Source organism: Crinia signifera, chromosome 3 (assembly GCF_055691185.1).
Source record: "Crinia signifera chromosome 3, ASM5569118v1, whole genome shotgun sequence".
Taxonomy (NCBI): Eukaryota; Metazoa; Chordata; class Amphibia; order Anura; family Myobatrachidae; genus Crinia; species Crinia signifera.
This window is the reverse complement of record NC_139219.1, coordinates 241,903,973-241,928,357: the sequence shown is the minus strand read 5'-3', so window position 1 is coordinate 241,928,357 and position 24,385 is coordinate 241,903,973. Positions and strand designations below refer to the sequence as shown.

Sequence of the window (24,385 nt, the reverse complement as noted above, 5' to 3'; positions counted from 1 at the left end):
CCCTATATGTAACTATGTAACTATGTCTCTTCTATAAACTGGAGTAATGCTTTCCTCTTACACTTAAGGAAAGTTGCCTATTAATTGACAACATTTTTAACCTTCCGTCTGCTATATCTGTGCATTTGCTCTGAAATTTTTTTATATAGTAAATAATCTTCCAATAAGTTTGATACTCTTTGCAATGTATATTTTGAAGCTAAACAAGTAACTTCACATATATTTACTGTACGGTGCAGACATCTAAACTACTTATTTTTATCCTTCAATTTGACAGTCACATTAATGAAGATAAAAGGAAAACTGAAGGGCAGAGGCAGATCTTTGATGTGGTATATGAAGTAGATGGATGTCCTGTAAGTATTCCAAATATCTTGTGTACAAGTATAAATTGCACATGCACTGCTTTACAAATGAAACCTACTATTACTCCAGGAGTAAACAGTAGGTTTACTAAATCCCGACAAGGGGGGGGGGGGCGTGGGGATCGTGCCCCCCCCCCCCCTTGCGGGCCCGGTGCCTCGCTATGCGTGTCGTGGACACCCACAGAGGGAGAAAGTGTCAGGATTTTGGTGGAGGGGATTGTAGCTGCATCCCATTACTCCCTATTGAATTGATTTACATCCATGGGGGACACTGGGCAAAACAACCGAGCACTTGACAGAACTGGACAGCATCTATTTCTGCTCCATCTCAAGATCCCAAAGGTGTGTGTGTGTGTGTGTGTGTGTGTGTGTGATTTCCTGTTTTGCAGAGTTGCAGCGTGACGAATAAGGCATTGGGTGCCCTTCAAGAACCAGCATGGGTTTCATGGGCTATGCTACAATTAGACACCCTGCTTATAGGCCTCTTCATTGGCTCAACAAGTGCCTACCCTTCGGTCAGTATTCCTGGTGCACCTGCTCCTTTTATTCCTGGACTGCCTTACTGGAACTGACATGGGTTCTGGAATTGTCATTGTCCAGGGTCTAGTTCAGGTATCCAGTTAGCTTCAACAAATGCTCTGCATAAATCTATGCATGAGTTATCCAGATGGGACTGGCTCCTCTTGTGTCAGGTTACAGATGTGTCCTACTCTGGCAGGTTAATTTTTGGAGATTGGTTGTGATCTATTTCCACTTGATGTGGAACTACAGATTAATGGGTCAGTGCGTTGGAAGAGGACATATCTGTCAGGAAGATTCCTTCTGTGTAGAGGAAGTCTTTTCTGGAATGTCTGACAAGAAAACATAACTGACAACACACAGTACAGAGTGGATGAAGATTCCTTAATCAAGGCAGTCTGGTACATTCTGTTCATTAAGGATGCAGACGACTTTTCAAAACTGATGATGATGACTACGACGACGACGACATTTTATTTATAAGGCGCCACAATAGGGCTAAATGTAAATTGCCACCTTTGCTGGATGCACACATTGTTTGGTTAAATCCAGCAATCTTCCTATTCCTAATCCAAATTATTTAAATCAATTTTTTCTAATACAGATGCAGCTTTGGCTTATGCTTGGTTGGCTGTTGGGAGACTCGTGAGAAGGGTGTACATTGGTGTCTATTATTCTGTAGCTCATCCATAAGTTTATTTGGGCAAAGCAGCCATTGAGATCATGCAGATCCTGGGAACGTTGGACTCCACCTTTTGACAGGGTGGAGTATGCTCTGCTCTACTCCAGGTGTCTCCAATTCTATCTTCTGCCCAGATAGAAACAAATCAATCCTCCTCTTCTATTAAAGACGATGATCCTGTATTGGGAGGTGGGCCTCTCCTTAATTTGGAGGCTCCACTCCTCTCAATTGGACAAAGGGTCATTGACACCCCTTCATCCTGTTGCTTATCCCTCTTAAGGTGGCCATACAACAGAAGGAGATTGTATGCAATCATACAATCTCAACTGGTCGTTTGATTGATTGCATGCAGATTGTGTGCACCCGATGTGAACAAAATCGTGCAATGCGCACTCCCGCTGGTTGGGGGATTGGTCCTCTGATCTGACGTGCTGCTCATCGGGTCAGTTGGGATTGGGAGCAGATTGCATGTGCACTTAAGCACATGCAATCTGTCGTTCAATGGGGAGGGGGGGAGAAGCGCTGGCTTCCCTCCCCTTCTGCTGCGCTGTCCCCGGAGGGGCTACTTACCCCATCGGCGGTGGCTGGGTCCCCTGGTGGCGATGGCGGCTGGGTCAGTGTCCCCTGGCGGCGATGGCGGCTGGGTCAGTGTCCCCTGGCGGCGGCTGGGTTCCCTAGCGGCGGCAGGGCCGAATTTTATTTCAAAATGGCCACGGCTAGCCAATAGCGGCTCGCCGGATCATCGCCCCGCCTCCTTGAGCTGGCTATATTAGCTAGTGTGTGATAGGGGGCAGGCAGTCCGGAGGTGGAGCAGAGAAGAGCTCCTGGAAGCCTTGGGGGCGGTGGCCATGCAAAAGAGCTTAGGGGGCCACCGCCCCCAGGTGAAGATGCCGCAGGAGCCCCCCTGGGTGAAGACCAGATGCAGTTTAATAAAATATATAAAAACCTGTGTTTGTAAATAAAACATTTAAAACCGGTGTTTGTGTTTTTATTTTAATATTTCCTTTACAGGGGGGCTATAGGTACCAGTGGGCCTTTAATGCCCCACATGCTGGTACCTGTGGTTCTCCCAAGTACCAGCATGTGGGGCAGGCTTGCTGGGACCTGTAGTCCCACTGTAAAGGACAATATTTTTTAAAAACAGTTATCAACCCCGCACCCACCTCCCAGGGGTGCAGGGGATAGCCCCGGGCTTCAGCCCAGGTCTGGGGTGCCCTGGAGAGGGGGGACCCCTTTTATTTGGGGAGCTCCCCCTGCCCAAAAACTCCTTGCCTGGACTGACTAGTTGGGGGTTAATGCTTTGGCCATGGGACCCCGTCAAGCGTGACCCCTGGCTATGGCATTACATCCCCTGCTAGTGGAGCCTGGTGCTGGTCCCTAAAATCCGGGGGACCCCACCCACCTTGTCCCCTGTATTTTTGGGAATCAGTGCCGGCTCAAGAGCCCGGTGCTGGTCCCTAAAATATGGGGGACCCCACCCACTTTGACCCCTATATTTTGGGAACCAGTGCCGGCTCAAGAGCCGGGGGCTGGTCCCTAAAATACAGGGCACTTCTACTCACCCAACCCCACAGTAAGCCAGCCCCCTATTTAAATGAATCCCCAATCCTATACAATCATGCAGCAGATGCATTGTATGACTGATTGTATAATCGATTGTGAGTAGATTGTTTGTGTCCAAAAAACAACAAAGAATTCCGGGGAGTTGAAGGGAAATTGTACACAATCCTGATTTGTGACCGATCTTTCTGATGTATGGCCACCTTTTAGGCTTGACCTGTCTCAAGGTCCTTGTCTGGACCTTAAACAACTTGCCTTGACAAGGTAGCTCTTGAGACATCCATCCTAAGGGAAAAAAAAATTCTCCTTATCCAAATATTGCAGAATGCCAAAAAACTTTCCTTGGACGCAATTTATTGCCGGGTCTGGTAGACCTACTGTGATTGGCCCTGTAGTTTGATTCCTTGTGTTTCCTGATTATTCCAGCTATTGGGCCAGATTCTCTAAGCTTCAAAAGTGATAAAATTGAGAGTGATAAACAGCCAGCCAATCAGCTCCTGTCTGACATTTTTCAAACACAGTCTGTGGCATGGCAGGTAGGAGCTGATTGGCTGGCTGTTTATCACTCCATTTTATCACTTTTGAAGCTTAGAGAATCTGGCCCATTGTCCTTTTTGCAAACCAGGTGGTTTTGGGGCTTTTGTCATTCTTCCCTTAAAGTGCAGTTCTCATCGGACAAGCCAGGTGATGGAGCAGCATACAGGGTAAAAGGAGCTTGTGCTGCTGGCTAACGAACATTAACCACTTGGTGCCCTGCCTCCCATGCTCCACTCTATATCCACAATTTTCCCAGTGTCCCTCATGAATTCATAAAGTATTTAACAGGAAAGAGCAAAAATCCTCCATTTAAAAAAAGTTTTTATTGTTTTTGCTGTATCTACTGTAAATATTTTAATTTATGATCTTCAGTCTGCAGTATGACCTTGTGACTATTTCTGTGCTTGTTGTAGGCAAATCTATTATCTTCACACAGAATGCTGGTACAGAGAATGGAAACTATAGCTCTTGGGGAAGATCTGTGTGACAGGGGAGAACAAGTCACACTCTTTCTATTTAATGATTGCCTTGAGGTGAGACTATATTGAATATTAACATCAGAAAGAAATGTAGGGCGGTTTGTTAGGAAATTTAAGCTAGGAAACATGTTCTAGAAACCTAAAATATATCCGATTACATGGAGGGAAATGTAGGAGAATTGTTAATGGTTTATGCTTCAAATACCATAAAATGTGATCGACTCCATGGTATAGCCAGTGGCAACAATTAGTAGTGCAAGTTTACACTGAATGGGATCGAAAAAGAAGAATTAATTAAATTGAATGTTTAAAGGTTGATGACCGTCTGATTTGTTGCCGATCAGTGTTAAAACACCTAGTTTGAAACAACCTTTTTTCTGCAGCTGAATTTAATATGAATAAATTAGATGTGTCTGAACAATGGCCCTTTATTCTGGTTCATTTGCAAAGGCAAATTCCTTCTCAAATGGACAAAACCATGGGCACTGCAGGTGGGGCTGATGTTACTTGTGCAGAGAGAATGAGATTTGGGCGTGGTTTTACTTTAAAGTGAGATCTATATTGCAGTGTAGAAATAAAGCAGTCAGTATTTTCCCTGCACAGAAACAAAATAACCCACCCAAATCTAAATCTCTCTGCACGTGTTACATCTGCCCCCCTGCAGTGCACATGGTTTTGTCCATTTGAGAAGGAATGTGCCTTTATGAGTGAACCAGAATAACCCCCAATGTGAGGTTTACCACATCAGATGAGTACAAGTGGCACAGCACGGAAAGGGCAGTGCTGAGCACTGTATGATTGTATTTAGGGGCTTTAAAAATAGAAATAAAAAAGACACTTTGGTCCAGTTATTTTGTTCTTCTGATGTTTGTATGTATTTAGCAAAAAATATTTTGGATTTCAGATTGCAAGGAAGCGACACAAAGTTATTGGGCCTTTTAAAAGTCCTCATGGTCACACAAGACCCCCTGCATCTCTTAAGCACATTAGCTTGATGCCTTTGTCGCAGATAAAGAAAGTTCTTGATATCCGGGAAACTGAAGGTCAGTAAATCAATTTTAATGTACTTTGATGACTAAACTGTAGTCATTTGTATATGTTTCCATTATGTGCTGCTCTTTGAATACAATGTACCAGCTGTAAGCTTTTTCTAATGAGACTTATTCTCTACAGTTTGATGTGAAAGACACAAAAATAACTGCCGTATTCAATGGAATCGTTTTTTTTTTTTTTTTTGTTAAATGTCAAAAGAACACAATGTACATGAACTTCTCAGATATACAAGTTGTGCAAACATTCCACTTATTTTATCAATTTTGTATGTATATGTAACAGAATTTGACAGCAGATGAGAACCATTCCGTTTATCCAATCTGCCCATTTTGTTAACTATATTGTTGCCCACAAACCCGATTTGATCCTTATTTCTTTGTAAGAATATCCTTATATCTATCCCATGTACAGATGAAGCCTTTCTTATTGAGCTCACCAGCAATGCATTCCTGGTGACCTGCGAACGTGGACGCTCAAGCGCGTCTATTGCTGAGAATGTAGAGCGCGAGTGTCTCAGACGTTCGGGCCCACATTCTTTGGAGCGCCATGAACTGCTCCATCTGTATGTTTAAATTGTTCTACTGTCTTAGTGTTAACCACCTCTGATGGGAGGCTATTCCACTTGTCCTCTACCCTTTCTGTGAAGTCATTTTTTTTCCTCGGATTTCCCCTAATCCTACCGCCCTCCAGTTTAAGTGCATGTACTCGTGTTTCACTTCTCTTCATTTAAAGAATGTTTCCCTCTTGGACCTTGTTAAAAACCCTTTATATGTGAACGTTTCTATCATGACCCCCTCTCCCTTCTCTGCTCCAAACTATACAGAGAGTATTTTTTTTTTTTTTTTGGTACCTGTGTAATATCTGGAAGCCCGATTTTGTGATTGTATGCCTTCCCTTAAGGCAGAGGTTCCCAACCACTGTGCCGCGGCACACTAGTGTGCCGTCAGCGGTGGTCTGGTGTGCCGCGAGAGATGGGAGAGCCAGTGTCAGTGCGCCAGCGGCTGTCAGCTTAGCTGAATGTCAGTGCACTGGCGGTTAACACAGAATGATTGCAGCGGGGTCTGTGGTGGCTGCCGGTGCACTGACACTCAGCTGAGCTGACAGCTGCGCTGCAGCCAGGTCAGGAGAAGCCCGGCAGTGACTATCACTGTACACAGAGGCAGGCTTCTGTGCACAGGATAGGCGGGCGGGCTGGGACTGGACGAAGGGAAAGCAGCAGCATTAAGCAGGGGTGTCGGGAGGTAAGGGAGGGGGCAGATTACTCCCCCCAAACACAAGAAAGGCACCAACACTGAAGGCAGAGCCAGCGCAGGGAGCCCACCCAGGATAACCATGGTGGGGGCTGAGCTCCTATCACTACAGCTGTTGCAAGCTTTTAGCGCAGCATAGGCTGAGCAGTGTTTGAAATTACTGTGGTGCAATGTGTGAAATTACTTGGGTTGCCAATGTGTTTGTATTACTCTGGGGGCCTGTATGTTTTATTACAGTTTATGTGTTGTATTTTTTCTATTGGGGCTAATGTGTGTGTTGTTGTGTTTTTTTGTTATCCCCGTGTGGGATGGATGGTGTGCCTTGGCAATTTTAAAGTCTTGTCTAGTGTGCCATGAGCAGAACAAGGTTGAAAATCACTGCCTTAAGGCATACAATCAGATGTGATGCGACGCAATTGTCGGCAAAGTCGCATCGCATGCGATGCAATTTTCCATAGCATTCAATGTTAACATGGTCCTGTTCATTTCCCCACTATCCAAGTGCACATAGAGTTGATTTTATATAGCGTAGCGAGGGGACGCGGAATACATTTTAAGTAATCCGCGGCCCCTCACGGGGCGCGGTGGCTCGCTGTGCTCGCCACACAAGATCAACTCTATGCCCACTTGGATAGTGGGGAAATGAACAGGACCCGATCTTAAATTCGGGCGCCCAGTTATTACACAAGTACCTTTTTTATTTTGATGGTACGTTTTGTGATCAAGTACTTTTAAATATAAGGAAACAACAGAGTGCCTTTTTTGCGGTGCACTATGAAGGAAGGAAGAAAAAGATATAAAATATAACTTTTAATAAAGATCTAAAATTACTGCGAAGGTGTAAAACAAAACTTATAATAAAATAGACAATTCTAAACCGATTTCCTAACGTGGAGGGGGTGAACACGTGTGGTCTTTTAATGATCAGTACTTTAAAGAATGTGGGGTGCGCCTGGTATTGTGAAGGTGGTGAATGTTTAGTAACACTTCACAGATTGGGAACCCTGTCCCTAAATTCACCTCATACTCAGTAATGAATGAATGTATTAAAGAGAGACTAGGTGCGGGCAGCGTCCCGTCCGTCACCTGTCTCCTTGTGATACAATGTAATAGAGTAAACGTATTGTATCTAGTGCACTACTGTCTGCGGCTCAGAGGGACAACGTTCTACACACAGTATAGATGTTTCCCTAGTATCTCAAGCTTAGGGGGGTATTCAATGTGAGGGTCATGGCAGTCGAGCATGTTCGACCTCTGTGACCAAGTCCCGCTCTCGGTCAGCTCGACCGAGAACATGCAGGCGGGATTCAATGTCCCGCCTGTCTGGGAGCGAGAAGGGGCCGTGGTCGCGAGTTGCGGCCGGGAAGAGGCAAGCTGCAGCCGGCAACTCGTCACTTCCCGGCTGTTCCTTGGCAGAACGAGCCCGACAGCTAGTGATGTCTGTCTGGTTCTGCCGAGATACGCTGCTCAATGCGGTCGGGGAAGACGGCATTGAATAGGGCCCGGCTGGCATCTCCCTGACGGGAGGTGCTCGCCGGAGATTGAATATCCCCCTTAATGCAGCAACCCGTAGCAGCGGGTGCAGTTACAAAGTAGTGACCGGCAGAACGCTGCGGTTTACATTAACAATAGAGCGCACCGCTGGTACTATATACACATTTAAATCAATCTAGACAAAGTATATACATTGACCCAGTGTCTCTCTCCCGACCCCCCCCCCCCCCCCCCCCCCCCTGCTATTACATTGTATCACGAGGAGACGGGTATTTAAAGGTTTACTAACTTTTAATAAAGTTTTATATTTTATATATTTTCCTTCCTTCATTGTGCACCACAAAAAAGGCACTATGTTGGGTACTTGTTTCCTAGCACGGCCACAACGATTTGGATCTCGGGCATCGCAGGTAAAAAAATCGCGTCGGTCGCATCGCATGCTGCCAAAAAATCGCATGTGATGCGACCGACGCGATGCCCGCGATTTTACATAGGGAACAATGTAAAATGCCTCAATTGACCCAATTAAACATAGGGAACAATGTTAAATGGCCCACAGACCCCCAAAATCCCTCCTGAAGTGTGAAATGGGCCCCCAAAAAAATTGTTAATGTCACCCCACAATCAATGTGAACCCGAAGTGTGGCGAGCGCACGAGCCCGCGAGGGGCGGCGGTACGCGTCCTCCGACCTTTTCATACCCCCACTATCCACGTCGGCGTGGAGTTGAGAATAGAAAGTGTGGCAGGCGAGCGGACGCGGATACCTTCACAGGTATCCGCGTCCCCTCACGGCCTTCACAGGTATCCGTGGGGCTCGCCACGCTTCGGGCTCGGTGGCTCGCTGCGCTCGCCACACTTTCTATTCTCAACTCCACGCCGACGTGGATAGTAGGGGTATGAAAAGGTCGGAGGCCGCGTACCGCCGCCGCTCGCCAGTCTTCGGGTTCACGTTGATCGTGGGGTGGCGTTAACAATTTTTTGGGTGGCCATTTCACACTTCAGGGGGGATTTTTTGGGTCTGTGGGCCATTTAACATTGTTCCCTATGTTTAATTGGGGCAATTGAGGCATTTTACATTGTTCCCTATGTTTAATTGGGGCAATTGAGGCATTTTACATTGTTCCCTATGTTTAATTGGGGCAATTGAGGCATTTTACGTTGTTCCCTATGTAAAATCGCGGTCATCGCGTCGGTAGCATCGCATGCTTTTTTTGGCCGCATGCGATGCGACCGACGTGATTTTGACCTTTTTTCTCTTTCCTCCACTAGGTGACATTGGAGAGTTACAGTGGGGAATAGAAGGCGACCACAGGGAGCTAAAGCACTTTAGAATAAATTAACAGTGACTAACTCCTCCCCTTCTACTTCCTCTCCTAGCCAGTCTTAGCATGTGCCCTGCGGGAGCTGGGTGCGTTCAAGGCTCACTCCTGAGCTTTATAGATTTTTAATGTAAATGATGCTACAATCAGCAAGAGGACAGGCAGGTAGCTCCCTGTCCCTACCTGCCTGCGACGAGGGCGCTGTCGGCGGGTCCGGTCGCAGCTGCATGCAGCTTGCCTCAGGTACCCGGCTGCAGGATCCACAGATCCTGAGGTCCCGTCGCCGCTGCTTGCAGCGCGCCTCGAGGACCAGTCAGCACGCCGCACCCGACAGCCAAGGCATGGGTAAGTATAGCACTGATCCCCCGCTAGCGGGGGATTCAGTGTAAAAAGTCGCGGCAGCGCAATTTTTAAATACAGCGCCATTCAGAGGAGCGAGAGCGCGGCATGCTGGGCACTTCCGCTTCCTCCTTCTTTGTAGGAGCGGCAGCCATTGAAGCGGCAGCGTGATCCGCGGCTCCCTCGAGGCGTCTGTGAAGTGCCGGTGACCCTGGTTCAGTGAGTTACAGCGGGACATAGGAGGTCAGGGCGGCTTGGACTGTGTCCAAAAAGGTCCCTTAGCCGGCGCAAGTTATATTTATATACAGTGCGCGTATCGGGCTTGTGGCAGACTCTGCCTTTTTTCTATACCTCCTCTCCTGTCCGGTATTTCCATCTCTCTCTACCTTCTGTGTAAGATTGCTGAGTGTATGATGGCTGGTAAAAAGATTGCGTGCAAGAAGTGCAGCAATAAATTCGCACCACAGACGGAGGGCGCCATTTTATGTCCCTCATGTGCTGCATCCCCAGCCCCCACTCCATCAACGTCGGGGCAGGATGTGCCTGTATGGGCTTCCCAGTTGTCTACAGTGATTTCTCAGCTAGCTTCTGAGTTATCTTCGGCCAGACAAGATAGGGATGCAGCCAGGGATCAGCAGGCAGAGTTAACCTCTGCTGTGGAGAGTCTGTCTAGAGCATTGCATGCAGACACCTCTACACCCTCTCCCCCTAGACTGGCTTCTGCTAATAGGATGTTTCCTCAGGTCCCTCTGTTAGATGATACAGATGATGACATGCCAGCTCTAGAGGAGGGTGAATTTCATGACCCTGATGCTCAGCCTGAGGATGAGCATGATGCTCCGCTTATACAGGACACTGATGTCCCCTCTCAGGGTTTAGAGGACTTAATACAGGCAGTCAGGTTAACCCTCAATGTCACAGAGGAGGTGAGACCTGCTGCGCGTCCCTCAGTGTTTGCTAAAAAGCAAAAACAGTCTGCATATTTCCCAGCCTCAGAGGAGCTGGATGATCACTTGCAAAAGGCCTGGTTACATCCAGACAAAAAGTTTCAGGTGTCTCAGATTTTTCACTGCCTATCCTTTTCCTAAGGATGCTAGGAAGTCCTGTGAAACGCCACCTGCTGTTGACTCCTCGGTATCACGCTTGTCCAAAAAGACAGTGTTGCCCATCCCAGGAGCCTCTACCCTTAAGGATGTGTCTGATAGGCGGTTAGAGAGTACGCTGAAGAATATTTATTCAGCCGCTGGTCTTTTGCAACGTCCAGCACAAGTGGGATGTTGGGTCAATAGGGCCATGGAGGTATGGGCATCCCAGATGGCCTCCTCGCTAGACCCAGGGGCAAGTGATATGTTGCTCTTAGTGGAACACATACGTGAGGCTGCAGGTTATTTGGTAGAAGCATCTTCAGATGTTTGTATGCTTGCGGCCCGTATCTCTGCCCTCTCAATTTCTGCTCGCCGTACTCTTTGGATGAGACAGTGGAATGCAGACGCCGACTCCAAGAAGGCGGTGGAAGCATTACCCTTTGCTGGTGAGGCCCTCTTTGGTCCAGAGCTGGAAAAAATGATTTCTCAGGCCACAGGGGGTAAGTCTCAGTTCCTGCCCACTGCAGCCCCTCCCCCACGTAGGTCATTTCCTACTACTGGAGGTTAGTCCTTTCGGTCATTTAGACCCACCCCCAGATTCAGGGGTAGGTCTATGGGAGCGGCTACTAGCTCCAGAGGCTTCCGAGGAAGAGGCAGAGGTTCAGCCAGCGCTCCAATCCTGGATGCAAAGGTTACCTCAAAGCCCTCGGCATGACTCCCCCAGCCCCTGTCTAGAACACAGGGTGGGAGGCCGGCTGCTATTTTACCATCAGGTATGGGCTGGTTCATGCCAGGACGCATGGGTAAAGGACCTGGTAGCAGTAGGCTACAAGATAGGTTTCTTGTTGCCTCCTCCTCAACGTTTTTTTCCCACAGGTTTGCCAGCTTCACGGGAAAAAGGCAGGGCCTTGCAGGCCGCTATTCAAAAACTCAGGGACCTAGGGGTGGTTATACCGGTCCCGGAACCGGAAAAGGCAAAGGGATTCTATTCCAGCCTTTTTCTGGTTCCCAAGCCGGACGGCTCAGTAAGACCCATCTTGAACTTGAAGCAGCTCAACCCCTTCTTGCGGTTCACTCACTTCAAGATGGAGTCACTGCAGTCTGTCATTGCAGGCCTGGAACCAGGGGAGTTTCTTGTATCCATCGATATCAAAGATGCATACCTGCATATCCCCATCTGGCCTCCTCACCAGGCATACCTGCGGTTTGCTGTCCAGAACTGTCATCTGCAGTTCCGAGCCCTCCCGTTAGGCCTCTCCTCTGCGCCCCGGGTGTTTACCAAAGTGATGGCTGTCATGATGGAGATACTCAGGGCTCAAGGAGTTACAATTGTCCCTTACTTGGACGACCTTCTGTTGAAGGCTCCGTCCAGGGAGGTCCTTTTGCACAACATCCACCTGACGCGTCGGATTCTGGAGTCCCACGGCTGGATGCTCAACATCCAGAAGTCACAGCTGACCCCATCGCAGAGGATCTTGTTCCTAGGGATGATTCTGGACACGGTCCAGAGAAGGGTGTTCCTTCCCATGGACAAGATCTTGTCCCTCCAGGAAGCGGTTCGACTGGTGCTGCAGCATCGAACGGTCACAGTTCTCCTTTGCACAAGGCTGCTGGGAAGGATGGTGGCCACGTTCGAGGCGGTGCAGTACGGGCGGTTTCGATCTCGCCCCTTCCATCTGTGTCTGCTCCGCCAGTGGACAGGTTCACACCTGTTTCTACAGCAGCGGATCTCTCTCTCCCATCAGGCTCGGGCTTCACTGGCGTGGTGGCTCAACTCCAGCAACCTGCAGGAGGGGCGGAGGTTCGCCATACACAATTGGACGCTTCTCACCACGGACGCCAGCCTCAGGGGCTGGGGAGCGGTCACGCTGGGCCTCCACCTCCAGGGACTGTGGACCCTGGAGGAAGCACAGATGTCCATCAATGTGCTGGAACTGCGAGCAGTGTATTATGCCCTGCTCCAGGCGGAAGTCCTTCTCCGGAACAAGGACATCAGGGTGCAGTCGGACAATGCCACGGCTGTGGCTTACATAAACAAGCAGGGAGGCACCCGCAGCCGTGCAGCGATGAGAGAGGTGAAGAGGATTCTGTGCTGGGTGCAGGAGCACGCAGGGGCCGTGTTGGCCATTTTCATTCCAGGCGTGGAAAACTGGGAGGCAGACTACCTCAGCCGCCGGGACGTCCACCACGGAGAGTGGTGTCTGAACCCCCTGGTCTTCCAGACCTTGACCCGTCGGTGGGGTTGTCCGCAGATAGACATGATGGCCTCCAGACACAACCACCAGTTGCCCCGGTACTGCGCTCGGACAAGAGATCCACAGGCGGTGGCAGTGGACGCTCTCACGGCACCCTGGACGGATCAGTTTCTTTACATCTTTCCTCCAGTGCCTCTCATCCCTCGGGTTCTGCAGAGAATCGGACGGGAGTCGGTGACAGTGCTGTTCATCGCCCCAGACTGGCCTCGCCGGTCGTGGTACACGGTCCTAACAGGCCTGTTAGTAGACGAGCCATGGCCTCTGCCTCTCTGCGAGGACCTGCTAACACAGGGTCCGTTCACCTGTCCCAACCTTCAGCATCTTCATTTGACGGCATGGCTGTTGAGAGGTCCATCCTGAGGAAGGCAGGGATCCCGCAGGCGGTGATTCCAACCATGATAGGAGCCAGAAAGCAGGTTACCTCGGTGCATTACCACCGCATCTGGAGGGCCTATGTGGCCTGGTGCGAATCCAGGAGGGTCTCTCCTGTGAGCTTCAAATTGGCCAGATTGCTGCTGTTCTTGCAGAAGGGCCTGTCCTCAGGACTCCGGCTGGGATCCTTGAAGGTTCAAGTATCCGCCCTCTCCATTTTTTTCCAGAGGAAGCTAGCTCTTCTTCCTCAGGTACAGACTTTCTTCCAGGGGGTGTTGCGGCTGCAACCTCCCTTCAGACCCCCTACGGCTCCATGGGACCTGGATGTGGTACTGGCCTTTCTCCAGTCCTCTGTATTTGAGCCTATGGAGGAGGTGGAACTGAAATATGTCACTTGGAAGACTGTCCTACTGTTGTGTTGGCCTTGGCTTCGGCTAGAAGGGTGTCGGAGCTCAGTGCTCTCTCTTGTAAGGCAGGCACCCTTCTTGCGCTTTCACAAGGATAGAGCGGAGCTGCGCACCTCTAGTGTTTTTCTCCCAAAGGTGGTCTCAGCATTCCACATTAACCAACCTATTGTGGTGCCGGCCTTTCGGGAGGACTCACAGGAGTCTAGGGCGTTGGACGTGGTCCGGGCCTTGCGTATTTACGTGGCCAGAACAGAGTCTGTACGTAAGTCGGATGCCTTGTTTGTCCTCTATGACTCCTTGCGTCCTGGTTGGCCCGCCTCCAAGCAGGCCCTGGCCAGGTGGATCAGATTGACAATTCGTCAAGCTTATGTGGCCTCCTCTAGGGTGCCACCTTCTTCTATTTCCGCCCATTCCACAAGGTCGGTGGGTACCTCCTGGGCGGCTGCCCGTGGAGTTTCTATACAGGATCTATGTAGAGCGGCTACGTGGTCTGGTCAGAAGACCTTTGTCCGCTTTTACAAGTTTGACACTTTTGCGGCAGCTGCTTCGCGGTTTGGCCGTTCTGTGTTAAGGGGCTCTCAGCGTCATCCCACCCGTGTTGGGAGCTCTGGGACGTCCCCACTGTAACTCTCCAGTGTCACCTAGTGGAGGAAAGAGAAAAGGGGATTTTGTACTTACCGTTAAATCCTTTTCTCAGACTCCATAGGTGACACTGGACGCCCACCCGACGCTGTCTCTCCTGGTTACTGTTTGCCTTCAGGTTGGGTTAATTACCTGCTGTTAAGAGACTGTTATACTTAGTCTAAGTTCTAAGTTTTACCAAGTTTTCATGGATGAGTTCATTCTGTTATGAATGCTGTTCTTTGAACTATATTTTCACTCTATGTGAGTGTGTGTGTAACTTGTTATGTTATGTTTGACCTCCTCTCGGAAGTGTGTTGTTTTCCTTTCTTCCAGCTCCCTCCGGGCACATACCTAGACTGCCTAGGAGAGGAAGTAGAAGGGGAGGAGTTAGTCACTGTTAATTTATTCTAAAGTGCCCAAGCTCCCTGTGGTCGCCTTCTATTTCCCACTGTAACTCTCCAGTGTCACCTATGGAGTCTGAGAAAAGGATTTAACGGTAAGTACAAAATTCCCTTTTAATGCTTTTCAATGGCAAATCGCGGGCATCGCGATTGTCGCATCGCATACCATTAGAAATGACCCGCGATGCCCGCGATTGTGGCCGTGCTAGGAAACAAGTACCCTATGTTGTTTTCTTATATTCGCTCTTTTAGTGCCTGGCAGTAGCACACCTTGTAATTATATTGAATGATTTCCTCTTTTATGCTGTGTACACACGGGGGAGATATATTGCTCAGCCATATATTGCTGAGCAATATATGGCTGAGCAATATATTGCTCAGTTTCTACTTTACATCAGCGACCAGAGATGGTCGCTGATGAAAAAGAAACTGCCGGGGGGAGCCCAGCAGTGGTAATCAGCTGGTCGCAGGAGCATGTTCCTGCGACCAGCGATCACGACAGGGGCAAAAACGGGAGCGTGCACCCGGCGATATATCGCCGGTGCACACTCCCATTGCGGGCAATATGGTCGCTCAGCGACCATATTTCCCGCGATTTTGCATAAAATCGCCCCTGTGTGTACGCACCTATACTGACAAAGGTAACCTCAGCCCATTTCCAGTGTAATCGATCACCCCTTTTTTTCATGTACCATTTTATTTGCCCCCCTTTGTACTGTCTCTAATATGTTTATATCTTTCTGGAGATATGGCCTCCAGGACTGTATGCAGTATTCTTGATGAGGTTGTACTCCTGATCTCTCCCTGTGCAACCAAGCATCTGACTCTCCTTCTTCTCCTTCCTCATTGCTTACCTGCCTTTAAGGCACGTGGAATAGTGACTCCTAGATCCCTTCCTCCTTAGTATTAATGGCACTAAATTGGAAACAACTATTTATTCTTCGCTCCATAAGAGACACAGGGCTGAAGCTGGGTTGTAGGTAAAGCACTGGCACCAAACGGATTAAACTTTAGCCTCCGGGCAGCCCAGGCTCCTCCTCCCCCCTATGCCCCACTTCTACTTCTAGTACATGAGGTGCAAGCAAGTGGAGGTGGCTTGATAGCTTGAAACACTTGCGGCTGAATGCTTCAGCACAGGGCTGTGCTGATAAGTGGGCATCTGGATAGGTGTTGTATAACACACCGACAGTCGGGATTCCGACAGTCATTAGCCCGTTGTCGGAATCCCAACTGCATAGCGAGGGAAGCGGGATGAAGCCCCTTGCGGGCTCGCTGCGCTCGCCATGCTGCAGGCACAGTGGCTCGCTGTGCTCGCCACCTATTTTATTGTCCCTCTATGGGGGTCGTGGACCCCCACAAGGGAGTAGTTGGGGTAATGACTGTTGGAATCCCGACTGTTGGTGAGTCATCCGGCAACCATCTGGATATGCCATTCCTTTGCTGGACCGCCAGGGATAAGTGCGGTGTCCACAGCAGGGCCGTCTGGTATTTACTGGATCCCCACCGCTCTGCTGGCACTGCGCCAGGAGGCCATTTCCATGTGGGATATTAATCAGTAGGGGGAGGCAGGCTCTCCCCATTGACACCTTCCCCTTTCAGTTGCACGCTTCCTCAGAGGTTTTCCAACTCTGGCTTCCTCTGCCCTCTCTTCTCCCTGCCTTAGATTCGGAGTGGCCATTGTTGCCCAGTGTGCGAGTTTGTAGCACGCCACCGGAGCATTTGGGTTTCTCTCCTCCATATCTGGTCAGGTCACAACGCTTTCGCTCCTACCAGCCTTCGGGCTCGGTTTTTTGAGCCGATTGCCCTTATTCCTCTGCGTTATGTGTGCACTGTGCATTTGCTGCAATTGTGTCCATCTCCTTTTGTACTCTGCTAATACTACTCCCAGTCACTCTGCACCACGGGTTCAGGTTTCATCTGATGTGGAAATTTCCTCCACTCCATTCCCCCTCGTATTGATGTGGAATCTCTGGTTAAGGCAGTTAAGGAGCTTTTGTCTATGGACAATTCTGAGCAGCCTTCTAGGTAGGGTTAAGTGGGAAACTCCTCCCCCAGTGGATGTTTACATGGCTTGCTTAGTAATAATGTCCACTCTCCCAATTCTAATGCAGCCTCCCTTAAGGAGCCAGCTAACAGGAAGCTGTAGAATTTTCTTAAATTAATATGTTGTCAGACCAGGGCTATTGCTAGGCCAGCTTTGTCCTCAGCATGGGTGGCCAAGGCTTTAGGCGAATGGACGGATGCCCTGGTCAGTGGCCTTTCTGCTGGTAACCGCTTGAGAGACTATCCATTGTGAATAATATTCATAGTCATCTATGTATGTGGGTGAAGCTGCCATTGATGCTGACACTCTAGCTCATGGGTCCTCAAACTGCGGCCCTCCAGATGTTGTGAAACTACAAATCCCAGCATGCCTTGCCACAGTTTTGCTATAAGGGAGTTTTAAAACTGTGGCAAGGCATGCTGGGATTTGTAGTTTCAGAACATCTGGAGGGCCGTAGTTTGAGGACCCATGCTCTAGCTTCACGTGTTGGCCAGGAGATCACTGTGGCTCCGCTCGTGGAAAGCAGTTTCCGACTGCAATATGGCACTAGAAGCACTGCCTTATGAGGGTTATGTGCGTTTTGGTTCTGAGCGGGACAAACATTTTAACACTGTGGCAGCATCTAAGACGGCTTTTCTGCACTCTAATGCATTTCCAAGGCCCATGCCACTATTTTTCGGATCCAGGGCAAGGGTAGGGGTCAGGGTTTTTCCACATCTAAATCTCTGGAAATCTGAAGACCTAACAAGAAGCAAGACTCATTCTATTCCAGATATTATTTTTCCTGAACATCTGCATTGGACTTCTGTTTAATTTAGTGGAAGGGTTTCCTATGATGTTTTCCTCATTTTTTCCTCGAATGAGGATCAGATTGAGCAGTCGTCCCCTTTTGGCCAAGGAGTGCTTGGTTAACAACAGCCTTGAATTTGGCAACGCAGGAATCCTGTACATTACCAATCATGACATGCCTTCTACATCAGGAGATTGAAGGGAACTTTTTAAAACAGAAGGGATTGTCTGAGCAAGTAATACAGATTATTTTACAAGGAAGGAAGTTTTCTCACACATGTTATAAGGTCTGGCAAAAATGTATCTTTTTGGAGAGGGAATCTTACATAGTTACATAGTAGGTGAGGCTGAAGACTTGCGTCCATCTAGTTCAACCCTTGTTTTTATAGTAGCTTATCCCTTGTTGTATAGTATGTTCTGATATTTTAAAGACAGATTGTTACTTATTCGTACCCATGGATGTTTTTAACCAATAAATGTTTATCCAATCTTATTTTAAACGCATTTATAGTGTCTGACGACACCACTTCTCCAGGAAGAGAGTTCCAAAGTTTGACTGCTCTGACTGTAAAGAATTTTTTTTTTTCTAGATGAACACAACTTTTTTCTTCTAATCTAAACTCGTGCCCTCTCGTCCTAGATTCCTTTCTAGAAGAAAAAAGGGTGTTTGACAGTTCCTTATATTGGCCCCTGATATATTTGTACACGTTGAGCATATCCCGCCTTAAATGGCTTTCTCTAGTGTAAATAGTCCCAAATTGTTTAATCTTTCCTCGTAGCTTAAATTCTCCATTCCCCTAATAAGCTTTGTTGCTCTTCTTTGGATTTTTTCTAATTCTATGATGTCCTTTTTATAGTGTGGGGCCAGACTTGTACTCCGTATTCGAGGTAACCAATGATTTGTACAGAGGCATAATTACTTTTGAGTCCCTAGTTCCCATGCCCCTTTTAATACATGCTAGAATTTTGTTGGCCTTTATTGTTGCTAAATTTACATTGAGCACTATACCCACATTTTGTCTATTGCTGATTTGGCACAGTTCTGCCAGCGCGAAGGACAAATGCAGACTTCAGAGCGTAGTCAAAACTGCTGAAGGGATAATTGGAGCCAGCCTCCCCTCTCTCCATGAACTCTACACTTCAAGGGCCAGGAAACGGGCTGAGATGATAGTCAAGGATCACTCCCACCCGGGTTACGGACTGTTTAACCTACTCCCGTCCGGAAAGCGATTCAGGGCCATCCCTGCAAAGACAAATAAAACTCTGGAAGGATTTTTCACACAAGCGGTAACACTGCTGAACTGCTGCTGACCACCCCTGACTGAAATGTGTCCTACTGTAATGAGCACCCCCCTTCCCAACCATTGTATTGTATTGGCTGCCGAAATAGTGTTCCAAAGTCAAATTCCGAGTGTACATAGTATACCTGGTCAATAAAGATGATTTTGATTTGGGCTCCTAGATCCTTTTCGAGTACTGAATTACCCAATTCATCCCCTCTTAGGTTATAACTAGCTCACTGGTTATGTCTCCCAAGGTGTATGACCTTGCACTTGTCCACATTGAACCACGTCTTCCACTTTTTTGCCCACTCATCTAGATTGTCAAGATCGTTTTGAAGCGTGGTGACATCTTCTGATGATTTAATAACTCTACTCAGTTTTGTATTGTCCGCAAAGATGGATACATTCCTGAGTAACCCTATCCCAATATCGTTAATCAAAATGTTAAATAAAATGGGCCCTAGAACTGAACCCTCTGGCACTCCACTTAGTACTGGTTTCATATTTAGCATGTATGTAGCATACCCCTATTAAAATTTTGTTAGTTTTTTTCTTATTGTCGGTTAACTCTGCCCACATGGCCTCCATGCAATCTCCTTGTACCTGTGCTCATTTCTTTCTCACACAATGTTAAGTTATTTTTTACATATAGGCACACATCCCAGCCCTTTTTATTTTCCCTGTCTTTTCTGTACAGTGTATATTCCTCCATGCTTAATGCCCAGTTGTGCGACTGATTACACCATGTTTCTGTAATAGCAATAATGTCATAATCGTCCCTAGTGACCACAGTTTCTAGTTCCCCGATTTTTACCTGCTAAGCTTCTTGCATTAGCCAGTAGGCATTTTAAATTTAGTTTATCTCTGAAATATCACTAGTTCTTCAATTCTTAGACCATGTTTTCTCACTAGGCCTAACTTTCACCCTCAGGGGGGCAAATAGCGGCACTTAGTGTACTCCTCCTAGATAGATTGGCAGATTGTAGATTAATTAAGAAATTCTGCTACACACATTAAATCCTTTGTGGCTCCTTGAGACTTGAATCTAGGTCTTATGCATTAATGAAACAACCCTTAGAACCATTACTAGAAATTCCTCTCAAATTCCTGACTGGAGATTGTATTTTTAGTAGCAATTCTGTCTGCGAGAAGAGTAATTGAGTTATAGGTTTGTGGATGGAAGAACTATTTATAAACCTGTTACTGGATTAAGTGGTACTTGGGACACATCCTAATTTTTCTACCCTAGGTAGTCACGGCTTTCCATCTGAGTCAGAATCTAGTAATGCTGGCTTTTCATTCTAAGAACCTAAGAGAGATGAATACTGGTAAATAATGGACCTAGTCAGAAGTATTAGCATTAACTTAAACAGACTAAATGACGTTAGAACAGCTTTAACGTTTATTTGTGATCACATAAGGAGATAAAAAGGTTGTGTTCCCACAAAACAGACCATCTCTAGATACATTAGAGACCTAATTATATTCATATAGGGCTCAGTGGTGTAGGTGTTAATCAAGCACATTTAACCAGAGCGGTGTCGTCTTCATGGGATAGGAAGACTCCGGTTCCCATAAATGACATTTGTAAAGCAACATATATTCATATGCTTTAACTTTTGCTACTGCCCACTTGGGGATCATGTCTTGCAAGGTTCACCTGCTAAGTTAATCATATTGCGTTTGATTGTTTCCCACCCTTTATTCTTCTTGGGTATATCCCAGTGTTATGTCTGCCATGGGGAACGTAGAAGAAATCAGTGAATTTATTATACTCGCCGATGATACCAAACATTTTGAATAAGGGATACTTAACCTGTAGATGACAACTTTTTAAGTCATCAGTTTAGTTAGTGTTTTTTTTGTTTTGTTTTTTTAATGTGTAAATTGGTATGCAATTTTGTTTTTTGAAAATCTTTTACACTTCTATCATCGTTGTGAATCTTTGCTCCTTGCCATTATGCATGCTTTAAAAGTAAAACCTGTTTCTTTGGGCACAGCAGGTCAAATTTGTATGCCCATCTGCTTATATATTATCTGTACTTTATTAACAGCAGGGCCCAATGCAAACACCATTTATTGCTAATTAATAACATACTGAAGCATGGTTACATAGCTTAGAGTGCATCCTAAATCTAAAAATATTCATGAAGACAGCAGTGAAGTGTTCCTGCTTCACTGTCCTCCCAGCAAAGAACACACTACATTGTAATGCATGTGCCACCAATTTGGATTGTATTTTGACCAAACTATTTACAATTTTACAGGATTTCTGGCTTACATAAAATCATATACAGTCTAAAACCACTATATTCTAGAGTAGCAGTCTTCAATGTTTCTTTTTGATTTTGCAGACTGCCATAATGCATTTGCATTGGTTGTGCGACCGCCAACAGAACAGGCAAACCAGTTATTTAGTTTCCAGCTGACAACTGAGGAGCCCCTGAAAGTGGATTGGCTAAAGATGTTATGCCGGCACATAGCCAATACGATATGTAAAGCAGATTCTGTAAGTGTGGTTTTCTTTTTCTAATTTTCTTTCCCCATGCTAATATATTGATGTGAATAGCTTTAAAGCATTTCCAGGTAACTAAAAATCTATTTTATCCACTCCTCCTTTGGTTGGAAAAGAAACTGCACCACCAGATTTAGTAGTGCCTCGTTAAATTTATTTTTGGTTCTGTCTTACCATTTTATATCTTTTATTACTGTACTCTTGGTTTTGGGGCGTGGGTTTCGTGTTTGCGGAAAGCATAGCATTTCCAGATCAGGAGGTGTCCATGGTCAGAGTTCTTTAGGTATTATGCTATATTTAGTGGATTTTCGGACCCTCTTTATTTTATTTTTTATAGAGAGTATAGATATAAATGTTTTTCTTGTAACAGGTTTGGTGTGACACTTTGCATTTATAAGGCATTATGAAGCACTTAGTATGGAAGTTTGCAGCTGGATTCGGTAATTTATTGTTTTATACTTAAGTTGACCCCTCATGTGTAATTGACCTAACATTACGACTGACGTAGATGGTCAGTCCAAGATATTATGTAGGAGAAACACACAGTTCATGTGGCGCTTAATACATATAAGTCATCTTCACATTAAAAACATTTATTACACAATATCCAAACAATTTACACAAATAAAAATTTAATGTTCAAATAAATGAACTTACTGGGGGGTCGAAGCAAATTAATAACACACTAATATAAAAGTGCAATAGAAATCTGATCTGTTCAGGTTTTAGCTCACCCAGAAGGATTTTCTTCAATAGTACCAAATATTGATTGAGCAATAGTAAATGTACAGACTGTCGTTGAATGTAAAGAAGGCAAGTTATTCTTTGTGTGGGTATCCAAAACAGTTATGCATATGAATAATATTTTTTTGCAGTGTATCTCCTGTGCGCAGCGGTTTTTAAAGCAGCCTCGGTACTGAGGTAGTCCTGTAATTAATTGCCTCCTTCAGTAATATGGGCATCACGGCCTCCCTTTGTTGATAAATGGGATTTGTACAGTACCTTTCCGTGGGACTCAAGTTGTCAGCAGCCCGCAAGGTCTGCGCAGTAAAATACTGCATAGTTTGGGTTCTGTTGGATTGGAAACAGGAGTATGGTATAATGCTGTTTATCTGTTGGATCATGTGCATTTACTCCTCCAAGCCGCTCTCTGTCTTCCATACAGTTCCTCTCAGTCCGGTGTTACAGGGGGTGGCTTGATGTAAAGAGCGGCTGTACATTGGAAACTCCTTCACACACCAGCAGTCTCTTTTAATATGTTTCACCGCTCTCAGGGCGGCTTTTTAAAAAAAACTATATATTTTGACTCCTTAGTCCAGAGCATCTGCTGCCAATATTTTGCACCCCAGTTCCTATTTTTTCATGCATAGCTTAGTTGCTAGGCCTTGTTTCTGCATCAAGGGTATGATCATGAAGACCACTTCTGGCCAAACCTCTCTGAACAGTAGATGGGGTGTACCTGGGTCCCTCTGGTTTCTGCCAGTTCTGGATTGAGGGCACTGCTGTACATATGTTTTTCAAGGGAAGTAAGAATGATGTCACTGCTTCTACAGTCCTCAACATTGCCCGTTTCTTTGCGCTTCTTCAAAAGCGCTTGGACAGCACATATTGAAGCCCCAGTCTGCTTTGAAATATTTTCCTGTGAGAGAGACCATTCTGATACAGTATTACAACCTTATGTATTGTTGCTTTGCTTAGTTTTGCCAATGTTAATGTCCTGCGACATAACCCTATCTTCACACCCTCAGAGTTTGGCTGACCCTCACTTAGAAAGCCTTTTACACAAGTTAATGGCTGTGTTTCAAGCTGAACATGGAAATGATTATCACCTTTTTGGTGTCGGTGGTTAAGTATAGAGCTGACTATAATCTTACAAAATCCCTTGCTTTGCAAGTGTACATAAAAGAATTGATGCTGGTTTTTAAATCAAAAAGTTTCACACCAAATATTGAATTTATTTAGATTTCGCTCCTCCAGCGCAGCTCCCCAGACAGCTGCGTGACCGCTCCACAGAACTGTACTGGCTGCAGCAGAGTGCATCCCTGGCACCAGCTCATTTTGTAAAACTGAATCCCCGGTCGGATATTGCACGTTTTTTTGTGATCACTGCCACTTCCTTAAGCCCTGTAACCTGCTTTACTATACGCCATCTCCATGGCGTTGTCATACACTACAACATACCTTATCTCCTCCCTATACAAACACCAGGAAACTCCTACAAGCTCCTGTGACCGGCATGGAAAATGCCCAGGAGCTGCACCTCATGCTCCAGGAGAGTGGACAAAACTGGGGGAGGGGATCATCGACCGGGCATGTGGTCACTGTTCTGTTGGGGACTTTGCCACTCTTCACTTTTCTCTTATGCCTCCCGCACGTGGACACCCTGGGGGACCCACGCACGCACCGCCGACCTAACTGGTGGGGGGACCAGCTACACGTTCACAATGCTGCAGGACACCAGACAGAGCCTCAGAGAGTAATGCACTGGACTGCAGGTGCCCTTACACATACATATACCCTCCAAATTGACATATACCCTCCAAATTGAGGCAACTATGTACACCTTCCTTCCAAACCACAGCAGAGCAGAAGCTACTGCAGCAGGTACAGAAGATCCTAAAAAATCTCAACGAATAAGCAAACAATCCAGAGAAAAAATAACTGACTGGGGATCGATCTCACATGGATTTCACAACGATATCTACAGTGTTCGATTCACAGACCACTCTTATGAATTGCTTATTAATTACATTTTGTCAAAAGTTTGTAAAGTGAAAATGTTTTATATCTAATGGATCCTTATAGGCCTTTAAGGGTCCACTTAGGGGAGTCTGTTTATTGTATTGTATTCAGAAAGTCATAAGCTTTCCAATGACCCAGGTTTCACAATGCATGAAAACAGAAATCGTATGGCCCCTTATAACTTCTGTTGCCCCTTTTTAAGATAAGGTAGGGTTTGAAGATGACAAGTTAAAGTGTTCGAGAATTAGGTCAGCCATTTTAAAAAGTAAG

General features: G+C 46.5%; 1 protein-coding gene across 4 annotated transcripts in view; it reads left to right on the top strand.

Moving 5' to 3' along the window:
* Positions 1–24,385, top strand: part of ECT2 (epithelial cell transforming 2) — an 87,312-nt gene that overhangs the window by 52,076 nt on the left and 10,851 nt on the right. For all 4 annotated transcript variants that reach the window (XM_083177741.1, XM_083177743.1, XM_083177742.1 and 1 more), the window contains 4 exons: positions 278–356; positions 4,077–4,196; positions 5,047–5,185; positions 21,213–21,367. In XM_083177741.1, coding sequence (XP_083033867.1) covers positions 278–356; positions 4,077–4,196; positions 5,047–5,185; positions 21,213–21,367 — 493 coding nt within the window. The remainder of the gene's footprint in view (positions 1–277; positions 357–4,076; positions 4,197–5,046; positions 5,186–21,212; positions 21,368–24,385) is intronic.